Below are 25,004 nucleotides of genomic sequence, written 5' to 3' on the forward strand. Positions count from 1 at the left end.
GAGACTTCCATGTGAATCCTGTCATCGCAAGTAGAGAGACACTCCCTATCTCATATCACTGTAGTGATTTTCATCATCCAGACTTTAAGAATAGGAACACCCCTCCTTAAGCAAGGCTACCACCCATCCCATCCATTTTGTGTGGAATGCATATCATGTTACTGCTTTTGAAATGTGACTTGCAGGACTACGTTGCAAAACCCAGAATGCAGATGGGGCGTATTTTGGACTGACTCTGTCTGGATCAGCCTAAGCAGATCGAAAACAATTGAATCCTATACTGTCATGGTGCTGAATGGTTAGGGAGCTGCTCTGTGGTGTTGGCATCGCAGTTTCAAGGTCCTGGGAGCTCCCTGTCTTTCACCCCCAACATGGCTTTTTAGGGTGTGTGTATGTAAAGGTCATGCATGCAAAGGTAAGTGGGGCCATGTTACTGCCTTCCTCTTGTTGAGGCTTGAGCTCCTCTCTCCTGCCTCCCAACCTCTTTCCCTATGGAGTGAGCCCTTGGAGGTGGCCACCACCAATGTGTCTCTGTGGCTACCTTTGTTGCATGTCTTGGCCACTCCCTACATCTGCTTTGCAGGAGGCTGCTTCCCTCCCTGGGTGATCCTCAGATTTTTGTCCCAGAAGGGCCGTGTGTGCTCTTTGCAGCTGTGCTGTGGGAGTCATCCTCCTATCCTCCGTGCATGCGTTGTGCTCCAAAATGTTGACTGTGAGGACCATAAGGAGATTTACACTCCTGGCTGCAGGATGTCTGGGACTGGCCACAACAGGGGCACTGCTGGGTCAGCCCCAGTGCTATATGGATTGGGGGCACACTGGCATTGCTGTCTGTGTTGCGGTGCAGGGAGCACATCATTGTGAGCTCATTGGCTCCTTCCATGTTTGGGTGGCATGTGATGTGAACGTCGCCATTTGGCTTTGCCCCCAAATCAGTGGGTTGTGCTTCCAGGGCTGCTGGGGTGTGTGTGTGTGTGTCATTTTCTAACCCTACTGTGGGATTTCATGTGTGTTTGCTTTCCCTTTCCCTCCTAAGCTGAACATGTACAGAGCTCAGTAGCCATTCTGCTGGCATTTCAGTGGAACCTCTCTTCCTCCCACTGGCACAAGTTTCCTCTGTCATACAGGTCTCTAATACTCCCCACACTCTGGGTTGGACAAATTCCCATGCCAAACCACATTTGCTCACCTCTCCCTGAACAAACTATCCATTGTTCACACTCTTATTCCCTTTTGCATGAAGTGTTTTGGTTCAGTGCTGCAGATGAGTGTGTGTGTCTGTTGTGTGTGTGTGTATGTATGCAAACACATGCACAGCTACACAGACAAATTGCAGTGGAACTGATGGAACGGAAGATGGAGTCTGGAACTGCCATTTAACAAGTTGGCTCTTCTCTGAGCCACAGACTTTTAAGTGCATCAGAATCTCACTCAGGTTAGGATATGACAAGCCTTATTTACTTTCTGTCTGCACGACTACACAGGCTCTTTATAGATCTCTCAGCAGTAACTGATTAGGGTAGATGCACACCATACATTTAAAGCACATTTATTGCACCTTTAAAGCTCACAGCTCTCTCCAAAGAATATTGGGAACTGTAGTTTGTTAAGGGTGCCAGGAATGCCAGGATTATTTGGGAGAGTTCATGCTCATTAAATGTGCATTGAAGGTGATTTAAATTTAGGGTGTGGATCTGCCCTCAATGTTGCATTGGTTCTTATACTGCCTGCTGGTGATGGCTCTCCTACCATTGCTTGTTTGAGGGAGAAAGAAATTAAAGGGAAAGCAGGCTTTGACAGCTTCTTTCCTGCTGGGTGGCTGGTTCCTTGTGCAGCTTGAATGGGAGGGTATCTCAGCCTTGAGGCTGGTCTTGAGCAGGTGGGTTTCATGACCCACAGCAATGGGGATGCAAAGTTACCCAGAGTTGGTCATGCTATTGGTACCAAGGCCATCTTAGGAGAAAGAGAAGAGAGAAGAGAAAGAGAAGAGAGAGAAGAGAAAAGATTGGTGAGAGAAGACAAGGAGGAGAGGAAAGAGACTGCAAGACAGATGTACAGCATGATCCAATGGATGTTTACTCAGAAGTCATGTTGAGTTCAAAGTGACTTACTCCCATACAGGTGTGTGTAGGGTGGCAACCTTGGATAATGATAAAAATAATAAATAATGTCATCAGTTTGTGTCTTGTTGCATATAGGTGCTTAATTATGGTATTCACTCTCCACTCTTACATTGAAAAGTTCATAGCAGGCTAATCATGTTGTTGTTGTTGTTGTTAATAATAATAATAATAATAATAATAATAATAGTAATTGAATCATTCTTTCAAAGTGCCCAAAGCCCTTCATATGAAATATCTAGTTGTCCACCTTACAGAACAACCTTGTAAGATAAGTCTGAATTATTATCCCTTAATATTGCAGAAATGAGGACCATGAGACGGTGCCTAGATGGGCGGGGTGTAAATAATAAATTATGATGATGATGACAGAGGTAAGATCTGAACCAGGGACTTCCTGATCCACAGCTCAATTTATTACCTGCTACACTATACCAGCTCTTGTGTGGTTCCTAGGCAATATCTTGTTGAGGTGATTTATGAAGCCAGACTTCTTTATCTTCGACAGTAGACCTACCTCATGCGCTTTTCAGACCAGATCTTGGACCTCAGAATGTTAAAGGTCTACCTCTGCTCTTGCGTCCAAGAGGCAAGAAGTTCAAGTAACTCAGTTACTTCCTGCTGTTGACCTCAGTTGCAAGTTGAGTCTGAAGCAGAAAATAAATAATCAGTGCTGGATAAAGCAGAATTAGCCAAACTCATCAGCGAAATATTGATCATAGGGGAAATTTAGGTCAGGCAATGGTGGGACTCATGGGAGGCATTTCAGTGGCTACTAAACCACTTCAGTTGTGATAAATCAACAGTACAGGCACACACTATCATTCAAAAAAACTGGCTTGGGGAAGGAAAGAGCTGGAGTTGTACTAGAAATTACAGGGGGGAAAACATTTCCCTCTCTTCCTCTGTTCTGTCACCCTTGAGCTAAAAGAGCATTCTTTCCATTCTTTAAGGTGTAACTGCTGTGCAGCTGCTCAGCTATAACTAATGGCACAATGTAATGATTTCAGACGGGCAGACCTTGGCATGTTGTACTTGCTTCTGCAAACAGCTAGCTGTCTTTCATGAGCAGATATTGGGATAAACAGCTTCATGTCTGAGCTGGTATGAAGTAAGACAGTCAGGTAGTTCAGTCCCCAGGGGGCACTATTCTCTCAGGTTCCACTGAGTTCAGTCCGGCTTTCCCCCAGGTAAGCATGGGCAGAATTGTAGCCAATGTGGGAAGAATCCAGAGGACTTTAGCAACAATAGCATTGGTTGAGATAATGCTGAGGTGGCCCTGAGATGGGGTGGTAGCACAGAGACTTGCTGGGGATGTCGGCTAGATTTGGGGGTGGGTAAGTCAGGGTCCTGGCATTCCTTGTTCTTAGAAACTGCATCCAAATCTCCTTCGGTTCTCATTCGCTTAGTGAGGGGAAATTTGTGAAAAACAATTGCTTTCAAAGGGAGTGCTGGAACTATGATGACACAGAAGCAAAAATACGAATTCTAATAATACTAATAATAAAGTTTCTGCATTCAAATAGCGTAATCACTAACCTTTTCCCTACCAAGGCCTTAGCAAAGCATGGGAGATGGCTTTCTCCGTTTACTGGAGGAATGGTGACTTATCCTAAAGTTTGCAAATGCACCTGTGAGAGAGACCCTGAAAACCAGACTCAGTCACTCTGGAGAGCTCTGCAGTTTGCTTTGACTGCCTTCACATAATGATTAACAGTGGGGAGCTTTGCAACTGCATTCCCTTACTGAGGTAATGCCAGACTTTGCCCTGCATATGAGGGCCTTTGCTTTTCGGATTCAACCTGTGGAGTACATGAGGCTGTTGCCAAAGGAAGCAGAACATCTGGGTTCACATATCTACAACGTCAAACCCATGAAATAGGGGTAGCATCGTTCTTCGTGTTAGTGGCTGGGCCTTCAAAGAGTTATGAGATAAAACCTATGTAAAGGCTATAGAAATAAATTTAAAACAGGAACTAAACACTCTGGCCTATATTCTCAGCCCTTGGCAAATGGAGCATAATCTAATTGGTTGACGCAAGGTGGACAAGTCCTTGATTTGTTTGATTCCTGGCTCAGCTTCTGTAACTTATCTGAATTAGATTTTTCAGACTGATGCAACTATACAGTTTCCCTGCTCTCTTATCAATGGTGTTATCCCGTGAAACGGACTGGCAGTAGATCCAGGCTCCAAGTTCTAGTATATTAAGAACGGGGGGTGGGGGTGGGATGGGTGTCGAGGAATACAAGGAGAGGCAATGAGGAAGGTCTACTGTCGTATCAAGGGAAGTAATAGTGCCACTGTATTCTGCTCTGGTCAGACCTCACCTGGAGTACTGTGTCCAGTTCTGGGCACCACAGTTCAAGAAGGACACTGACAAACTGGAACATGTCCAGAGGAGGGCAACCAAAATGGTCAAAGGCCTGGAAACGATGCCTTATGAGGAACGGCTAAAGGAGCTGGGCATGTTTAGCCTGGAGAAGAGGAGGTTAAGGGGTGATATGATATGATGTTCAAATATATAAAAGGATGTCACATAGAGGAGGGAGAAAGGTTGTTTTCTGCTGCTCCAGAGAAGTGGACATGGAGCAATGGATCCAAACTACAAGAAAGAAGATTCCACCTAAACATTAGGAAGAACTTCCTGACAGTAAGAGCTGTTCGACAGTGGAATTTGCTGCCAAGGAGTGTGGTGGAGTCTCCTTCTTTGGAGGTCTTTAAGCAGAGGCTTGACAACCATATGTCAGGAGTGCTCTGATGGTGTTTCCTGCTTGGCAGGGGGTTGGACTCGATGGCCCTCGTGGTCTCTTCCAACTCTATGATTCTATGATTCTAATGAGCTTTTCACAAAGGATCCTGTATTAGATGGAATCTTGTTCTCCGGTAGGGAATTTTTTTTGCATGTATCAGGTGTGGGGAACCTTTGGACCGCCAGATATTGCTGAACTGCAACTCCCACCATCTCTGGCCAGTGACCATGCTTGCTAAGGCTGATGGGAATTGTAGTTCAGCAATGTCTAAAAGGCCAATCATTCTGCACTCCTGGCATATATATATATATATATATATATATATATATATATATATATATGCAGGTTTTGGTGTCCTCGGGTGTCTTCCCGTGTAAAAGTTGGGGTGTCTAGGCGACGTTTCGACGAGGTCTCACTCGTCATCTTCAGGCTGGTGCTTTCGGCTTCTTGTTACTGGAACAGAGCAGGATCTCAGTGTTTGAGTTCCTATAAATACTGTTGAGGGGGTGTGGTGTATAGCCTCCAATGTTCTGGGCAGAGAGGAAGTTCCCAGGCTAGTGTGCCTTTTCTTCTTTTGTTCCTTAATTACTTGAGGGATATCTTGAGTGATTTCTTGAGTGATATCCTGAGTACCACTTAGGTGGGTCATTAGGTGTGGATTAGTTGCTAAAGTCTTTGTGTCTTGACCTCTTGAACTTTGTGAAGAGTTTTTCTGAGAAGATGGCTGTACTGCACTTAGTTGTGCTCTGGCTTGGCTTCGTGTATAGGGGTGAGCTGTGGTTTTGTGGCCTGTGTCAGCCAGATCTGTGTAGGGATTGCAGGGGGGTGCAGCATCCGGAGGTGCCGCCATGGTTTGGCTACTGGATGGTGTCTGTAATTTATCTGTGGAGAGGGTCTGGGTTTGGGTCTGGTGTGGTTGATTGGTGATAGCGTTCTGTGTGCCTCTGGATCTGGTGTCAGTTTTTGTGGGGAGGGCTAATTTCCAGATGTCTGGCAAGCGGGATGTGTCGTCACGCTTGTTCATGTTGTGAGGGTGTTTCTCTATCTCGATGGCTTCCATGATTATTCTCTTGTGGTGATGTTCCATGTTAAAGAGCAATTTGGAATCTGCAAAATTAATTTCGTGTCCTGTTTCTTTCATGTGTTGGAAAAGAGAGGAAGTTTTTTCTTCTTTTTTGACGGCATTCTTGTGTTCTGCGATACGTGCATTTATTCGTCTGTTTGTTTGTCCAATGTACGTGGCTGGGCAGACTTTGCAGGGTATTTCATAGACCCCTTGGTTTTCCAACTGGATTTTATCCTTGGGGTTTCTGAGGATATTGGCTATTTTTTGGTTGGTGCAAAAGGCTGTTTTGATATTGTGTTTATGGAGGATTTATGGCCCTCCTTCCTTATATCAAGGGCACTACAGATAAAATTAGCAAAATCCTCCATAAAAAGAAGCCGAAAGCACCAGCCTGAAGATGACGAGTGAGACCTCGTCGAAACGTCGCCTAGACACCCCAACTTTTACACGGGAAGACACCCGAGGACACCAAAACCTGCATATATATATATATATATATATATATATATATATATATATATATATGAATGAAATCTTCTCCATTGCAGCAGTCTATCTGAGCAGGTAATTTATTATTCATGCAAGAGCTCACAATCCATCTATTTGAAAATTCAGTGAAACTAACTTAGCCTCTTTTTTAAAGGATTTTATTTAAAGTGCTGGAAGTCTCTGTTGGAAACCATGCATTATCCCATTATTTTCTGGGATCAAACTGAGGCTTCATCCAGGCAAGATGGAGGTTCTGCTGCTTGAAAAAATGGTTCACCCAAGAATAGCAGATTTGCAGTTTGGGAGTGCTTTTAAGATTTGGCTTTGCTTCTACATAAGTAAGTAGAATGCTTGTGCACACTTTATTCTAGTGCACCAAGTTGCTATAGTTCTGCATGCTTTTGTTACATCCAGGTTAGGCTACTGTAATATGGTCAATGGGAAGCTGCCTGTGAAAACCGTTCAGAAATTTCCAGTGGTGTAGAAGTCTGTTTTTGTGATCGTATCAGAATTGTACCAACAGGAATTGTCTCTCAGTTGGCATCTGGGCTGATTTCAAAGCACTAAATCTCAAATGATTTGGGACCTCAGAACTGAATGGCAATTGAGGTTCTACAGAGGAAGTGAAAGGTGAGATATTGTAATGAGTAAAATGTAAAATCCTTGGCCTAAGACAAAGGTGGGGAACATGAGGCCTTTCAGAAGTTGGTGGATTGCATGTTCAACGGATTTACCCCAAATGGGAGTTATGGGATTATGGTTTAAATCTCACCTGGTATCATGGCTGTCTGATGCCAACTAAAAGTACAGTATATCAGAAGACTGCTACATATGCTACATTAAATGTTTCTGTATAGGAAAATATGACACATTATTGCTTGTACTGATTGCATGTATTTCTAGGTACTGGTAGAGAAATTGGCACCAAAGGCATTAATTTAGTGTGCATGCAGCAAAATGCACACAATGGTACATGCAGATGGCATTTTATTTCCTATGTAAAAAAAAAGCGTAAAATTGTAAGTCATTGAAAATTTGGGCTTACCTCCATCCACCACATCCATCATCATCTGTGCCAGGGCTCAGCCCTGGAACAAGTGAGGGAGAGGCAATATTGATCAGTACCTCTGAGCCTGGGTAGAGTAGTCAAATGGCCACTACTTAACCCTACACACCTGGAACTAGGAAGAAGCACATCTAAGCACATCTGTGTAACTCTGCTGGGGACCGTGATAGACCACAACTAACTAGACGGTTTAGGGATGCATTGATGCATCCAGTGCTGCTGAAATGTCCTTATAAGCAACTGCTCAGTTTATTAGAAAATGTGTGATATTCTTTTGCTGTAGCATAGTGGAAGAAATTGCTATCAGAGGGTATAGTGAAAGAGCTTTGAACATGTGCATGTAACATTTTCAGGTCTGATTTACCTGCTTGAGTGTATGTGTAGATCAGAGCTTTCCAAACTGTGTGTCACGACACATTTGTGTGTAGGTGTGCCGCGCAAATGCTCCCCTCATACCTCACTGGTCTGGAAAGGGGTTAATTCAACCTCTGGTTTGCTAGTAAAACTGAATTACTGTGTCCCAAAATGATGCATGTCTAAAAAGTGTGTCACCAACATGTAAAGTTTGGAAAGCTCTGCTGTAGATAGATCTTAGCTTGTGTATTATCTTGCGCCACATCGCACATCTAAATAAAGGCACACCTCCTCCACTCCTCCTTCCTCTCCACCATCTTGCCTGGAGCTCAGTGGGGCCTAGCAACCCACCCTGATTATTGCAGGATAACAGTGATCAACTACTCAATGTTTAAAATGTTTTCTGAATGAGAAATGTACTTTGAGAACTACCACAATCCTTTTGGGTAGTGTTTCATTTTTGTTTGGGACTGAGGGTATGTTTTCCAGATGTCTTTATTTTATAGGACATTCCAGATGTTAGAATTCTAATGCTCCAAAGTGCAATCCATTCAACTTTCTGTGTATTACCATGGAAATGATACCCAATACCATCAGATCAGCTCTACTGGGACACAGAGAACAGGCACATAGGGTTAACCCACGGAGTCTTGTTTCTTTCATTATTTGATCCTTGGATCTCTGAGTATTAACTCAGATTTTGCCCTATAGAACTAGTTACTTTGTTAAAATTAGTATTATGAAAATATCAGTGGCGTAGCGTGGGTTGTCAGCACCTGGGGCAAGGCAAGTAATTTGCACCCCCTAACCCGTGGATTTGCGCCCCCTAACCCTAACCCCCAGATGTTGCACCCGGTGCGGCCGGCCCCCCCTGCACGCCCCACGCTATGCCACTGGAAAATATTGGATTTTAGAGGGGAAAGCCTTATTTTAAATGAAGGTCAATTGGATCTTGGTAGCACATCTGACCCTATATTTACTTAGAAATAAGCTCAAATTGTGCCAGAACTTGGATTGCATGCAGTAGAACAACCCTCTTAGTCTGAAGCCAGCTGGTGGAGAGACCACTTTTAGGCCAGGGATGAGGCATTTTGGCCTTCCAGGTGTAACAAGGCTACAACTCCCAGCATCCCTGATGGTTGGCTATGCTGGCTGGTGTTCACGGGAGTTGTGGTCCAACAACATCTAGGGGGTCACAGGTTCTCTACCGCTGCCCATGCATCCTGCTTAGAGCTCCCTCTTCAAAGACACAGAAGGCTGAAATGTGAGGGCGATCTGGCTGCGACATTGATTTGACTGAACTGGCTGGCTAGGCGGGTGTCCCCTCCCTCACATGTGCTTCCCTCCCAAAGCTGTGTGCTCGGTCGAAGAGGATGACCATCCCAGATAGAAGGATTATACTGTTCTTTGGTCAAGCGTACAGTATACGATAGCTGTGCTCCCCTGCAGAGAACCTCCAAACAAGACCATGTCCCCTTTTGAGATGGATCCACTATTAAGAGCTAAAGAGCTGAACTAGACCAGAGCAAGGGTCCGTCTGACCCAGTATCCTGTTTCCAACAGTGGCCAGTTAGCTAGATGCTTCTAGGAAGCAGGGCAATCAAGTTAATGGTTCTTCTTCACTGTTTGCTTTCCTTGCACCTAAGCACTAAGAGGCATATTGTGCCTTAAGGTCGAGGTTCAATTTAGGTGGCAGAGCTAATAGCTGATTTTAGGCTAATCCTTCTCCACGAGTTGGTCTACTCTTTTTCCAAAGTCACCTAAGTGCTAGACAAGTTGTGATGGTAGCAGATTCCATGTGTAGAATGAGGATTGCCACCAACTCCCTATAAATCCTGGGGCAGACTGGGTGATTTCAAGTACAGTATAGCATTGGTGGGAAAACAGGAACTAAACCCAGCCATATCCCACTCACCCTTAAAAAAATGTTTCTTCTGTTCAAGCAACCTCAGCCAGGAGAAAACTAAATGGGGGACAGAGAAGATGAGGGGTCTGCTCCTTTTTTTGCATAGCTGTCAACTTTCAGATTTGAAAATAAGGTATCAGCAGCCTCGAAAATAAGGGATCAGCAGCCTCACCTGTCCCAGGGGAGCCTCGAAAATAAGGGATCACCAGCCTCACCTGTCCTGGGGACAGTCTACGGGATATCTAACAATCCGGGATAGCAGCGGGAAACGGCGCTGGAATAAGGGAATTTCCCGCAAAAAAAAGGGAAGGTTGACAGCTATGTTTTTGCTGTGCTTTACATCTCCTCCCTCTTCAGAGGAATCCGTAAGATACAGACAGAGTCCTGCAGTCAGCATCATGTCTGGCTGTACCAAAAGCAGTAGCCTGCCATCACGAGAACATTCATGCTGAATCAGGCTGAGGGCTCGTTTAGTATAGCATCCCATTGTCATTGTGGCCAACCTGGTTCCTGTGGCAAACCATTGCAAGAACTTGAAGCATATCAGCACTCTCTCCACTTTTTTAAAAAAGTTTTTATTAAATGTTTTCTTGGGTTACAAAAGTATTTACAGTGTCTGTTTTCCATCCATAGAATCTGTTCTACAGTTCAGTTATATTTGATGTGAGACACTAATGTTATAGGCACTCTTCCCCATTTGTGATCACCAACAAATGGTATTCTGAGGCATCCTGCCTCTGACAGAGGAGGGAGGACATTCTAGTGAGTCGCCATTGGCAGTGTTATCCTCAATGAATTTCTAGTGTGCCTTTAAAGCCATCTTTGGGGAGTCAATTCCCAAAAAATTATTTATCTGAATCTACTCCCAGTTTCATTGGGTAACCCAAGTTCTAGTCTTAGAGGAAAAAGAAAAAAATTATTTCCTCCATTTATAATTTTATACACTTTTATCATTTCCCCCTTCTTCTAAACCAAAGCACTCCAAAACGTTTAGCCTTTCCTTGGAGTGAATGTGCTCCAACGCACTTGGGTGAACCTTCTTCTAAATTATTATTTTAAAAACATCCTGGGCTTAAGTTAATTCCGGGCAGGGGACAGCAAGAAGAATTTGCAGAGCCGGACACGCACCACGTACTACTTGAATAAATGAGAATTTGCGGGAAGGGGCCAGCGCGGGAGGCCACCTCACTTTCCCCGCGCCCCGTGGGAGGGTCATGCCTGCCTCCCAACATGGTGGAGGTGTGCATGGGAAGGAGGGCGGGCGCGGGCGCGCGCTCTCGCTTGCTCCAGCCGAGGCTGCGGCTCCTTTGTGTCTCTCCCTCTCCCGGAGAAAAGGGCTGGGGCGCTCGCTTGCAGCCTAGGCAAAGAGGAAGCGTTATGCCAGGAGGAACGGGTAGGGGGGAGAGAGGGGAGGGAGCAGGAGGAATCCCAGCCTCCTCTTTGCCGCGTGTGTTTGTAAGTAAGATCAATGGAGCTGCAGGCTCCCCCCACCAGCGCCAGGCGGCCTGCTTACTGCAAGGCGCGCACGCGCCCCACCCACCCCGGGCTGCAGCTCCATTCCACCCAACCCTCTTACACCGCCTCCTCCTCCTCTCCCCCCCCCCACCGCGCACCCGGGGCAATTACCTGTCTGCAAGCCCCGCCCCCGCGCTGATTGACGGCCCGGATCACGTGGGGGAGGGAAGAGGAGCAGCAGGAGGAGGACGCCGGGGCGGGCGCTCGCACCTGGAGCTGGAGGGGAGGGAAAACCGGACGGGGATGCGCTCGGCTGGGGCCGCCGCTACCGCCACCGCCACCAGCTCGTTCTGTGCCGCCGCCGCCGCAGGCCGAACCCAGCTCCTGCGCCCGGTGGAGGGGCCATGGTGGCTGCTGCCCCTGCTGCAGCCGCGGCCATGAGGAAAAGCTTCCTGGTGCCCGAGATCAAGCCCTTGGATCAGTATGACTTCCCTCGGGCGCGCAGCGCCGCCAGCCTGGCCTGGGTGCTCGCCAAGGGCTACGGGGGTGCAGGTACGGAGGGAGCCCCGCGCGGGGAGGGGAGCGGGCAGTCCGTCGGAGGGGTCGGGGTTTCTTTCCCTTCCTGATCTCCCTTCCGAGGAGGAGGGGCGGGATCTCCAGTGGCTGCGTGTGAGTTAAGGAGAGAGGAAGCCGTGATTCCCGTCCACCCCTCCGCCCGCCCGCCTTCCACCCGATCTCGCCGTCCCTGGCGGGCTCCTGGGTTTGTGTTTCTTCTGCCTGCTCCTCCCCGGCTAGGATAATATGTCCGCCTCCCCATCGCGCTCGGCTCCGTGGGATGCCCTGCTATAGCACCCGGGGAGGGGTGGGATGGGGTGGGCTGCCTTGGCAACCAGCCCTGCTGCTTCCATCCCACCCTTTCAGCGCTAACAATGGGCTCCGCTCGGTCGCCGCCTTCTCGACTAGATAGCCCGGGTGGGGCTGAGGTGGAGGCGAGGGGGGGGGGCGGTTCGAGTCTGCTCCTTTCTTCCTGGCGAGGGTCGCCTAATGTCTCTCCCCACGCAGGTGCCCGGCTTCCCCAGGTGTGGATGGAGCTGTGATTAGGAGAGGGGAATTGGCGTCTGGGCTGGGAGGGCGCCTTTTTTTGTAGGTCGAAGTGGGGCGTGTGAGGGGAGGGGGAGGCTGCCATGATAGCGGAGGGGTGGGTAGGTGTTCTGCCATGTCTGCTGCAGCTCCTTTGCTAAGAGCAGCCCTGGGTAAGCCTCAGCCCCCCCCTTCACTAAGCTCAATTCCTGCCTGGCTTTTTGTGTTGCCTTTTGTTAACAGTGTTGGCAGCACCTGCATGACTAGCATACTGTTAGGTGAGATCAGAGCCCAAACATGCTCTCTTCCCTGGGGTCCAGCTGGTCTGCGGAGCCTGAGGGTGTCAGTGCCGCCCCACCCTGCTTAGTGACAGCATTCACTGGCAGAAGCCGAGAGCAGGGCGCTGCTGTTGGTGTTTACCTTTGCTAAGTGGCATTATTTTGTGGCGTTAAATTCCTCCAGGGGAAGCCCTGCCAATGGGTGCCACCAGCACGGCCCCAGCTGTGGAGCTGTATTCTGAGGCTAAGCTGTGGCAGCTGGAAGGCAGGGAGGGGAGAGAGAGAGAGATGGGAGGTATCTAGTGAGGCTTCTGGGCTTGTACTTGATCCTCTGGTTTTGCCATCTCGGTAAGGACTACTCAAGGACCACTTTGCATCCTTAGCTTGGTCCTCTTCAGCTCCTTGGCAATGCTGGGCCCAGGACTCTGCTCTCTTCCTTGGCAACCCTGGGCTCTCCCCGCTGTTCCCTTTGTCTCTGCCAGGCCTGGAATTAATGTTCTGTGAGGATTTGCAGATTGGCGTTGCTTTCATGCATGATGGAGGAGGAAGAGGGGAGGGGGGAGCAGACAATCCCTAGTGGGGGATTGACCTTCTTGCTGTTGCTTCATAGAAGTGTGTGCTCTTTGTCGCTGCTCTGGTGCCCCTGCTAACCCAGATCCCTCTCCTGGCTTCACCCTCCCTGCTGCCAAAAGGGTGGTGGGCCAGCCTGTGCGCTTTGTGTCCATTGAGAAGCCATGCTTCCTTCGCGTTGCTCCACAACTGTCAGACTTGTAAGGATTTGCAGAGTAGGGGGGAAGCGTTCTATGGATGAAGTAGCCTAAGCACGACTTACATGGCAAGGTGGAGGTGTGGGTAAGTGAGACGGCCCTTGACAGTGGCTTCTAAAAGTACCGAAGGAGCTCCATGTTGCTGGCATACCTGTAGCCAGGAGGCTACCAGCTAGTGTGTGACAGGCCTTTCTCATTGTGTATGGGCTGCTATGGGGAGGGGAGGAGAGGATGACGACAACGGGTGTTCCTCTGAGGCTGTTGACCTGAAAGTAACATAATAGGGTTTGAAGCCTGCTGGTCCACAGCCAGCTCCGGAGCTGGGAGCAACAGGAATGGCTTGCAAGGTTGTGTGACAATGAATAACTAGAGGACTCTCTCTGTCCCTCCCTCCCTCCCTCCCGCAACTGAGGGCCTTTCTGCCCAGAAGCTGTTTTCTTCTTAGAGACTAAATGTACCCGCTTCTGGGCTGAGGTGGGAACCACCATTCCGTGAAGCAACAGGAGGACATTGAATTGCTGTGCTTGGTGGATGTTGAAGTGTTGTGTGTGTGTTTCTGTGTGTGTGTTCACAGGGGTGTATTTGGATGACCAGTTCTCTCATTTGGAGTTAGTGTAAATATAGGATCTGGTCAAGCCCAAGCGAGAACAGGTTCCCCTTGTCCCTGCCCTTCCTTGTCACCCCGATGACACACCAAACAGTACACTTTGGTGGTGGAAAGGAGAGAGCCTTGTCATTTGCCTTGGATGGAGGCCAGGGCGATCAGCCTTGCTCCGCCAGTGCTGGGTTCAAAGTCTAGTGAAGTGTGTCGAGAATGTGCTTGCTAGGGTTTGCCATAGTTTTCCGAATAGAGCCTGAAAACCCCTTCGGCCTGCAAGGCAAGCCTTTATGGAAGCGGCACCTGCTTGCCTCACGTCAGAAAATGCACATGGCACTGCTAGAATCTGCTCTTGAAATAAGCTACTGGTCATGGTGGGAGTCATCAGTCAGCCTCAAGCCAGGGATATTGTGCTACTGCTATATGATCTAAAGGCACAGTGTGGGGGCTGTAGAAAGTTAATGTGAAATGGCAAAGAAATACATGGAAGTGGCTTTTTCAAGTTTTACACGGCTAAATTTTAAGTAATTTCAGTATGCATTTGAAAATAAAGATCTGCAAGTGAAGCTGAGTGCCAGCTTGCTTTACTAGACACACTGATGCCCGCACTTATTTCTTCACCAATAAGTAAAAGAGCCAGATGCATTTAATTTACTGAAAGCCAAATGAGGAAGGGACTTGGAATTCCCTCAGCCCAACCTGTAGCTACAGGGCCTGTGATCCAATGCTACGTATTACTCAGCTGATACATCCGGCAACTGGTCCCTTTCCCATAACTGGGTCAGGAACTGGCTAACCTCTGTCAGGTGTCCTGATTGGCATTGCTGTGTTTGTTGCACACCCAAAGCAGTTGCTAGTAATTATGTGCAATGTTGTAGCACCCTGAGGTTAATTCCCTGTATTACCTGTGATCCCTTTTGTGTTCGTCCACAAACTGGGGTAATCCCCACCCTCAAGGGTTTGTGGCAAAGGGTGGGGCAGGAAATGGAGGAGGAGTGGGAGTGACCAGAGTGAGGCTCACCAGCTGAGATAGGTGTACACACGCAAATGGCACTGTGGTCTAGACCACTGAGCTTCTTGGGCTTGCCGATCAGAAGGTCTGCGGTTCGAATCCCCATGACGGGGTGAGCTCCCGTTGCTCTGTCCCAGCTTCTGCCAACCTAACAGTTCAAAAGCATACCAGTGCAAGTAGATAAATGGGTACCACTGTGGCGGGAAGGTAAGCAGCATTTCCATGTGCTCTGGCACTTGTCATGGTCCTCCGTGCGCCAGAAGCTGTTTAGTCATGCTGGCGATATGACGCAGAAAGCTGTCTGTGGACAAACACCAGCTCCCTTGGCCTGAAAAGTGAGATGAGCGCCACACCCCATGGTCACCTTTGACTGGACTTGACCGTCCAGGGGTCCTTTACCGTACCTTTACACACCTATTGCTTGGCTAGTGGGATGGGTCATAGCTCAGCGACAGAAGCATCTGCTTTGCATGTAAAAGATCCTGTGTTAAATCCCTGGTATATCAATGTAGGACTGGGAGAGATTGCTGCCCAAAGTTCTGGAGAGCTGCTGCCAGTCAGTGTAGAGAATACTGAGCTAGATGGACCAATGGTCTGACTCAGTATAAGGCACATTTCTATGTTCCTGGTAATCCAGTTAGGAGGACTGAGCCCTGCTCTCCCATTAACCGCTGATTCAGTTTCACTTGCCGTTCTGTAGGTTAAACAGGTGTGGCTGTCTGGATATTGACTCCTGTTTCACCTTCACCCAGTGGCAAGTTCTTCCTCTACCAAAGACACCAAGAATAAAGCAAAATCTCAACTCATGGGCAGCTTATCCTTGCATTGCTCCCTCAGCCAAACTGTACCCTGGTCTGTAGTGCAGGCATGCGAAATAAAATGTTGCCCCTTTCCCCCAAATGGTGATTTATATACAAATAAAACCTTCTAGTTTCACCCAGTCCTGAGCCATAGTGGATGCTTTTTGCACTTTAGCAAAACTACCTGGAGTCTTCTTGAAACCACAGAATGGAAGGCCTAAAATGTGATACACAAAGCCCAGTATGGGAGAAGAAAAAACATTTAAGGCAGCGGGATGGAAGATGCATGGGTACAGCAGTGCTCTGTACTTCAATGTCCCAGGTACATGAATGCTTTCTGCCCCCCTAGAAAGGCACCTGAGGCTTGGATCATCTAGTTTAACTCAGTCCCTGCCTGGTGCTAGTCAGACAAGATGTTTCAGAGACCAGCCTGGGCAGCTTGCTCTGCTGTCCATTGTAAATCCATTTTGCGGCAACTGGGACCCATGGCTATTTATCATTCCTGGTTCTGGTGAATGGTGGCTGTACCTATTCTTCTGGTGGTTCTCAATGTTTTATTCCTAGTATACGGCATTTGGGACTGCAGAGCTCTTGAGTTCAAGGCCCCGCTTGGCTTTGGGGAAATCATCATCATCTATCAGCCTAACAAACCTGATTCAGTTATGGTGAGGATAAAATGGGTGAACCCATGAACACAGCTTTGTGCTTCTTTTGGAGACACGGCTTAGAAATGCAGATAAGTAAGTGGCATATAGATGTCTTATATCAGGCATCCCCAAACTCGGCCCTCCAGCTGTTTTGGGACTACAACTCCCATCATCCCTAGCTAACTGGACCAGTGGTCAGGGATGGTGGGAGTTGTAGTCCCAAAACAGCTGGAGGGCCGAGTTTGGGGATGCCTGTCTTATATGAAAAAAGGACAGGATAAAAACCTTCCTTTTCCACCTGTAAAATGATTGTCGTCTATAGCCTTTCTATATATATTATTTTGCTAGCCCTTCAAAACATTCCTCTGAATCTTGGCCTTGTGTTCCTAGAAGGTAATCTCTAAGTAGAACCTTTTACTACTTCTTTGTGGTTTGCTTCAGTGAGTGAAGCTATGTTTTTTAAAACAACAACACTTCATTGCCAATTCCTATTTAGTTTATGTTGATTCAAAAGTCTGAGTCCTCCTTTTGATTCTTTGAGTGCCTTGCTTGTTCCTTGATTTTGTAAAGCTACTTTGGAGCTGCGTGCAATTACTAGAGGCTCTGGATGGGGGCGGTGCCTTGTCATCAGCATAAAATATCAACCTTATTTATGTATTTTGTCACTTTTTTCACAGAAGTGACTCAAAGCAACTTACAAAAAACAACATTAAAACCAAGCATTAAAAACCCCCACCAAGAATGAAATAGGAACCGATCCAGAAAATGGTCTAGTGATGTTATTTTACCGCTTGCACTTCAATTAGTCAAGGACACCCATTTTAATCCTGCCCTCTGTGGCATCCCAAATTCCTTTGAACTTTTGCATTATCTACAAAGTTGAACATATTACCTGTTTCTGCGAGTAATGAAAATGCTGAATAGCACTACCCCCAGGAGATAACTCCTTTTGGACATGACAGAACAACGCCTCCAGGCTTCCCCACACATACTTTTTAATGCCTTATTGGTTGTTCTTGTGCAGCTTGAAGGAATAAGGGTTGCTTTCCTCATGGTAGTGCCCTCTGATCCACCTGCCAAAGACTATTCTGTAGAACTGTGTGGAACCTTCTCCTAGAGACTAACCTACCACAGAGTTACAGATAGGTAGCCGTGTTGGTCTGCCATAGTCAAAACAAACAAACAAAAAAATTCCTTCCAGTAGCACCTTAAAGACCAACTAAGTTAGTTCTTGGTATGAGCTTTCGTGTGCATGCACACTTCTTCAGATACACAGAGTAACATTGATGGGGCAAGGCCATGCCTCAGTGCTAAAGCATTTGCCTTGAGCACAGAAGGCCCCAGGTTCAATTCCCAGCATGTCCAGGTAGGGCTGGGAGAGACTCCCTGCCTGAAACCCTGGAGAGCCTCTGGCAGTCTGTGTAGACAATACTGAGCCTGATCAGCCAACGGTATGACTCAGTATAAGGAAGCTTCTTATGTTCCACATTGGCTTGGTATTGGCAAGTCCATGTTGGTTGTTAATGATCACCTCATTTTCTTCTACATTACATATATTATTTTTTGATGAATTTGTTCTCATAATGTCTTCTAGGTAGACATTGGGCCTGTAATCTCCTGGTTTCTCCTATTCTCCCTGTTAAATATAGATGTGGTAGCTATTTTTTGCTAGTCTGCTGGAACCTCACTTGTCTTGAGAGATTTCTCAAAGATGACTGTTAGCAGCTTTGAGGTTTCTACTTCTAGTTCGTTTAGCATTTCAGGGTGTATTTTGTTGGGATATCGATGCAGATATTAACTAGTTCTGCCATTCCTTTCACATCTCTTTGATCCGATCTGGCAACCGTGTGTGTGTGGGGGGGGGGGAACTGAAGTGAAGCAAGCACTAAGGAGTTTGACTCTTCTTGTGAAAAAGGACTGAAACAGGGATGCTTCGGTCTCCTCTGGTGCCATTGGATTTCACTTGTTGGCCATGAAGTTGTGTATTCATCTACTATGGAATCCTGTTCTGTGCACCATTTTACCTCATTTTGGTAGGGAATGCCTTACCATGTCAGGCTAGATTGGCACAAACCGAATCCTCTGCTAAGTGCTTGCTATAGTAGCCTGAACTGGTGCCAGGTCAGTTATTGGTAGGATCCCTTGTTGGTACTTCCCTGAGATCATCTGGTCCTTTCTAACTGTGCCATAGATGCTTGTTGCTGGTGGCCTATTTTTCCCCATTGGCCCTGCCTAGCACTGCCCTGACAACATGCACAGCTGTGTGTGCCCTGTAAATCCTGTGACTTCGCTGAGAAACTTTGAACCTCTGCTAGGCTTTGAACAGTAGAGAACCCAGAGATACTCTGCATCTTACAGGTGCTCAAATCTGGCTCAGGAATTATGACTGCGGGCACATCCATATTGCCATATTTTAGAGATGGGGCACCTTTTCCAGTCCAAGGCCCTCGTTCCCATCTGTTGTGAGGGGGTTGTCAGTGGTGGGTGAGTCTGGAGGCAATGGTGGGTGCAGGAGCACATGTAAATGTTACCTTTGTACAGCAGGCAAGCTTCCACATACAATCCTCTTTTGTCTGGACAAGGAAGAGGAGTTATTAAGGAGACACATTCCAACCAGGCAGAAGCTCTTTGTGTGTGAAGCAGTGCCAGTGGGAAATCTGTTCCTGGAAAGAGTTCTGAGGGCCAGATACAGAAGCCTGGGGGCCACATTTGACCCCCCCCCAGGCCTGATGTTCACCACCTGTGCAAGGGGGGTGGGAAAGATAAACAAGACCCCAAATTAACACTTCACAACGAAGGGCTTGGGATATTAGCAAAACTGTTGGTTGCTACTGAAGTAGCTGTTTTCCATTTAGAGCCTGCCTTCAGTTCCGCAGCTTGGACCTTCACTTTTACTTCCTGTGGTACCATATTATGCAACCCACCTTTGTTGGGATGCATAAGCCCAAGAACCGCCACTGGAACATGGCACACACACGTCGTGAGGGGCTCTGACTCTTAACATTATGCTTTGTAGAAGCTGACCTTCTGTTTGACCTCTCTTCACTTTGAGCAGGTGCTGGCAGGCCCACCTTACTACCTGCAACTCAGCGTAACCCTGAATTTTGCCTATAATTGCCTGTGTGCATGTGCTGTCTGTGCCCCTGCTGTTGATTGCCTTGCCTGATTGCTTAGTCTCCTTCCTGTGCCCCTTGACTTAAGCAGTCCTTTCTCTCTTGCAAGGAGTTGGAAACCACTGGTGGGAACGAGGTTCTCACGTCTTTGTAGCTGTGGAGAACGTCCTTGCAGGTAGGAAGAGGTTTGAATTCTGCTCCGTCGTGTGTGCTAGAGTGGGGTGGAAGTTGCCTGACATTTCCCAGCAACTCCCCTTTCTTGGCTGTGCCTACAATCTAGTTTAACCTGCTGGAGGCACCTAACATGACCATGAGCTTGACAGCCTTTGCCTCATGGTGCTTGCTGGAAAATGGGTGGGTTTGTTTCACTGCTGTGCTGATTGGGAGAGCTTCTCCCAAAATACAGTGCACACCCACTTCTGTCAAGGACCTCACTTAGGGAGTGGCATTTGGCATAGCAGATTTTCATTTTCCGCTTCACCCCCACTCCTGGCAATCCTATAGATGTTGCTGGACTTCAGCTCCCACCGGCCCCAGCCAGAGTGACCAGTGATCAGGGAAGATGGGAGTTGTAGTTCAGCAACATCTGGATGGCCACAGGTCAGGGGATATTTTCCCAACCATTTTCTGCGTAGTAGGATGTTTGTTCAAAGAAAGGGATGCCAAAATGACCAGTGGGCTGGGCCAAGTCCCCAATGAGGAAAGTTTCTAACATTTGAGAATGTTTTTAAGGAAGCAAGTAATGTGGAACATGATAGAGGTTATGAACACTTTTGCATAAAGAGAGAGAGAGAGAGAGAGAGAGAAGTTCTTCTCTCGTAATATTAGAATCTGGAGCTGTCCAGTGAAGCTGAATGATGGGAGATTCAGGACAGATGCAGAAGTACTTCACACAGTGCATAGCCAGAACTATGAAATTTGGTCCCACAAGAGGGACTACCAATTTGGGTGGCTTTAAGAGGGGATTAGACAAATGAATGGTGGATAAAGCCTTAAATGGCTGCTCGTCATGAGGGCTTTATTATCTCCCATATTGGAAGCAGCATGCCTCCGAATATGTTGCTAGGGAGCATAAGCGGGAGGGTGGCGTTGGACACAGGTCCTGCTTATGGGTTTCCCAGGTTGGCCGCTGTGGGGAAACAGGAAGATCCAGCAGGGCTCTTACATGAAATTGAAAGCATACGGCCGCCCTGTGCCTTGATCCTGTGCAGGCCTATTGACATTGTCTTGCAGCTGGCATGCCTCTGGATTTCATAAGATTGCCCCTTAAGCTGCTGGCTGCCTCTGTGCCCCTCCCTCTTGCCTGGCTGTAACCCTGCCACAGAGCTTGAGCTGCGACCTTGGCCGTCTGAGAGGGTGGGGGAGGCGGTGGCGGCTGCCCTGCTTGTTTTTCTCTTTAATCCGGCTGCTTGGCTAAGGCTCCCATATGCAGGTTTCCCCTGCCTCAAGAATGGTTTCTGGGCTTGAGTCAAACGCCTTTGCCCCTTGAGTCCTGTATCACACTCTGCTTGTTGCCTCCTTCAGTGTACTGTCAGTTTCTGCTCCTGATCTGTGCCCAACACCCTCTAGACTTCTTCAGTTAGACAGCCTCATCCCAATGGTGGGCAGAGCCAGAGGCAAATGTGGGTGGAGCAACAAATGTAATAATAATAAAAATAAATTTTATTATTCGTACCCTGCCCATATGTACACTAGGCTGGTTTCTGCGTACTCTTACACCTTTCTCTGTCCTCCATTCAAACAAACAAGAGGCATTATCAGAGCTCAAGGACACATTCTAGCCATACAAAAACCTTCAAGGAAGGTACAGAGCACGATTGCATGGTACTCTGATAAAAGTCTTGAGGGCCAGATAGGCGCAAAGGGCCACATTTGGCCCCTGGGCATGGGGTTCCCTTTCCTACTCTAGAATATAAACTTATCCATGAAGTTTACGGCAGGGAGAAATTACCTCCCTCACCCATCTTGCTCGTATTTGTTATTTTATTTGGAATATTTTTATTCTGCCTTTCTATCAAGAAAATACATTAATAATTGTAATTCTCTGAAAACTTGATTCTATGTTGGGACCGAGAAATTTAGGCCCCTGTTTACAGGGACAGTAGAATGTGGGGGCAGAGTTGGCTACAGGTTTTCAGATGGTGGTCTATGAGCGCCATTGAAGTAGACCATGAAACAATTGTGAATGTCTTTGGCCTGCACATGATTTATACTTTGTTGGCAGTGGAAGGTGAGGCCATGTTGATCAGGAGTGGATAAGGTCCAATGATGTCCTGGCTTAAGGCCTGTGGTTTTCATTATATGATGCTGGTGCAGTTCACTCATTTTTACCTTAAAACAACAATTGAAGGGACGCTTCTTAGTGCCTTGACCTATGGCTCATTATTTTTATGATCAGGTTCTGGTTTTGAGAATGCCAGTCCTGAAGGATGAGACGTTTATGAAGTGGTTTGTCAAGATCCCCAACAATTTTCAAGTGGTCCATTGCGGGGCGGGGAAGAGATTGAGAACTGACTATACTTGTTGAGGAATAAATTGAGCAGGGCACAATTTTTGAAATCTCCTGCAGGTTAAAAACAAAGGGCATTATGGGGAGATGTTCTAGCCTATCTCCAACTCTCAGCCATGCTAATTTTCTGCCTGAAGAGTTTCTTTTTTTAATGGCAAAGCATTCAAAGAGGTAAAACCTCCATATCTATTAAGGAGCACTGCCCTATTTTACCACCTTGAGACTCGACCACCTCAGTCCCTTGCTATGTATTGATCTAGTCTGCATATCTTTCAGTTCCTCTGAGACAAGAGTCCTGCTGATTAACATTACAAATACAGTGGTACCTCAGGTTAAGAACTTAATTCATTCTGGAGGTCCGTTCTTAACCTGAAACTGTTCTTAACCTGAGGTACCACTTTATCTAATGGGGCCTACTGCCGCTGCTGCACGATTTCTGTTCTCATCCTGAAGCAAAGTTCTTAACCTGAGGTACTATTTCTGGGTTAGCAGAGTCTGTAACATGAAGCGTCTGTAACCTGAAGCGTCTGTAACCTGAGGTACCACTGTATATCTTTCCTTGATTTGTTTGGACTCTGTGCTCCCTTTTCACAGAGCCTTGCCATCTAAAACTGTAGAGTTACAGCCTTTTGCCAAACTTGGCTCCCTGGATTGGAGTCCAACACTCTCATCTCCAGCCAGCATGGACAGCGGCCAAGCATGATGGGAGTTGTAGTCCAAAAACATGAGGAGTAAGAGGAGTCACCTTTTCTTCCCCATGTCCCCATCCACTTCAGTGGTCATGCTGGGGAGGCAGGCAGTCCATGGGAGGAATTCAATGTCACACTAAGGAGATGTTCAGTCAGAGGAAGCATTTTTTAATCTCCCCTCTGCTCCACTGTGCATTGTTCTGGGGTTCTCCCAATCTCTCCTGAGCCATTTCTGGGGGTGAGGAAAAGCTCCATTATGATAGCGGGGAAACCCTTGCCTGGATTTCTGCTAGTGGGACCAGTTACCTGAATCTTGCCTCATGTTTGCCTGCTTCCTGGTGATTGCAAGTTCCATCTTTCCATGAGTTTTCACTACGCTGTTTCGCCCTCTTCTTAGTTTGTTCAGACCTAACCTTCTTGAGATGCAGGCTGTGCTGTTGCATCAGTGTGATCATTTCTCACCAGGGTTGCTGTATGGACGAGTGCTTTAGAGGAAGCACCCTGTGCTGGGTAGCAAGCCTAGAATCATAGAGTTGGAAGGGACCGCAAAGCTTGATGGATAACGGCAAGGATGTGTTTTGTATGTGTGTAATGTAGCACTGATGTCATTTCAGGGCACAGTACTTACACCCTGGAGCCTGTGTTGCGTGTTGGGGCCTGTTGTCAGGTGGGGGTGTGGTGCTTTGCCGGAGACAGGTTTTGCCTTCGCCCCTCTGGCTCTTGCATAGTTCCCGGGGCGCTGTTGTCACGTGTAATTGTACAAGCCCCTGCAGCTTCAGACTGCAGCCGAATAGGCTTGCTGAGGCCTATGGATGCTCTGTGGTGGGGCAGTCTGAAGCTTCTGCTGTTGCTGCGCAAGAGGTTGGTGCAAGGCTCCTCGGTTCATTCCCTTTCTGGCCTTACCTGCTGGGACTGAGGACTGATCTGTGAGGCCAGTGACTTCTGGATGGAATGTGGTTCCTGCAAATAATGCCCACTTCCTGTGTCCCAACAAACTGCTAAACCTATGCTAGAATTGTCATTTGAGGCACTTCAGGGCACATTCCCATCATTAAGTCATGACTTAACATGGATTAGTAAGTGCTCAAGGTGTTTTAACCACATGAGTCTTTGCTACCTAAGGCCCAAACTACGTGCTAATTTCAAACATGTATAATGGTAGCTCAGGGACCCTTTTGGAATAGGGGAAAATACTCAGTTTCCGGTGGAGGCTACTGAAAGCGCTTGGGAGAGACAATCCTTTTTTCTCGGGGCTGTCCAAATCTTTCTCTCCACCCCACCAAGGCTTTTCCCTCTGCAGGGTTTCCGATGCATGTGCCTGAAGGCCAAACTAGATGTGGCTTTCAGTGCATCGTGGCATGTGGTGTTAAATATGCCAGTGGGGGATTTCTGTGGCTCAGTGGTAGGCCATAGGGTCAGTGGCAGAGCATCTTCCTTAAATGCAGACGGTCACAGGTTCAATCCCTGACATTTCCAGATAAAGCTGGGAAACGGTTGCCTGGAATCCTGGACAGCCCCTGCCAGTCAAGGTGGACAATATGGGTTAGGTAGACCAGTAGTCTAACTAAGTATAAGTCGGCTTCCTATCTTTCCACAATGCAAATATTTGCTTCAGAATATTTGCATTAGGACCACAGCAAGGAAAGGACTAGCTAAGCTCCCCTTCCATGTCTGGTACACAATAATTGGCAGCCCCCTCACCTGTGATGCTATTTGAATTTAAAAATGAAAAATAAACCTGCATGTTAAATGCTTTGTGTCTGGTTTGGAGTTGAGAGAGCACAACATTGCTGGGAGCGCTGAGGCTGAGAGCAAGGACTGTTAGCTTCTTTTCCCAGGCTTGGGAGTTCCCACTTCTCTGAAACATGAGGAGGCTCTCACTTGGAAGGTGTTCTCGTTGCACCATGGCGTGTCCCTGCTTTTCTGAAGTTTGTTTGAAGGAATCAGCACAGTGATATTTTATTAAGTTTTCGCCTGCATTCCCCCCTAAGACCTGCGGGCCCAAAGCTGATCCTAATCATGTGCTGCCACTCATCCCCCATTGCAATTATGTCTCCATGATGCTTTTCTGTCTGTGTCCTTTGTGGCTACAAGCTTACCACATTGGGATGTTGCCTGGCATCATTTTTGCTGCTCATTAAAAGTGCAAAAGCTCATGCCAGGATGGCTGGGGGCAAGGGAAGAGCAGTGGCCCTGGATATAATTGCTGGAGAGCTTGTGTTGTTTGGTCTGCTCTTTGTGGTTCAAATTTTCTTTTATTAAGTCAGTGGCCTATGTGGCACAGTAACTCCTTGTCATGAGAGC

General features: G+C 47.3%; 1 protein-coding gene and 1 long non-coding RNA gene across 5 annotated transcripts in view; one reads left to right on the forward strand and one right to left on the reverse strand.

Moving 5' to 3' along the window:
* Positions 1–17,524, reverse strand: part of LOC309363936 — a 230,318-nt gene extending 212,794 nt beyond the window's left edge. Inside the window, exon 1 of the long non-coding RNA XR_014165664.1 lies at positions 15,091–17,524. This is a non-coding gene — a long non-coding RNA (uncharacterized lncRNA). The remainder of the gene's footprint in view (positions 1–15,090) is intronic.
* The window catches only part of CAMSAP3 (calmodulin regulated spectrin associated protein family member 3), a 48,832-nt gene continuing 35,207 nt past the window's right edge, over positions 11,380–25,004 (forward strand). For 2 of the 4 annotated variants that reach the window (XM_081900429.1, XM_081900428.1), the window contains exon 1: positions 11,381–11,759. In XM_081900429.1, the coding sequence (XP_081756555.1) occupies positions 11,612–11,759 (148 nt within the window). In that variant the 5' untranslated portion in view covers positions 11,381–11,611. Of the gene's footprint in view, positions 11,760–25,004 lie in introns of all 4 variants that reach the window. The other 2 variants (XM_081900427.1, XM_081900430.1) reach the window with 2 other exon arrangements.

The sequence above is a fragment of the Podarcis melisellensis genome (assembly GCF_964234715.1).
Source record: "Podarcis melisellensis genome assembly, chromosome: 2".
Lineage (NCBI taxonomy): Eukaryota > Metazoa > Chordata > Lepidosauria > Squamata > Lacertidae > Podarcis > Podarcis melisellensis.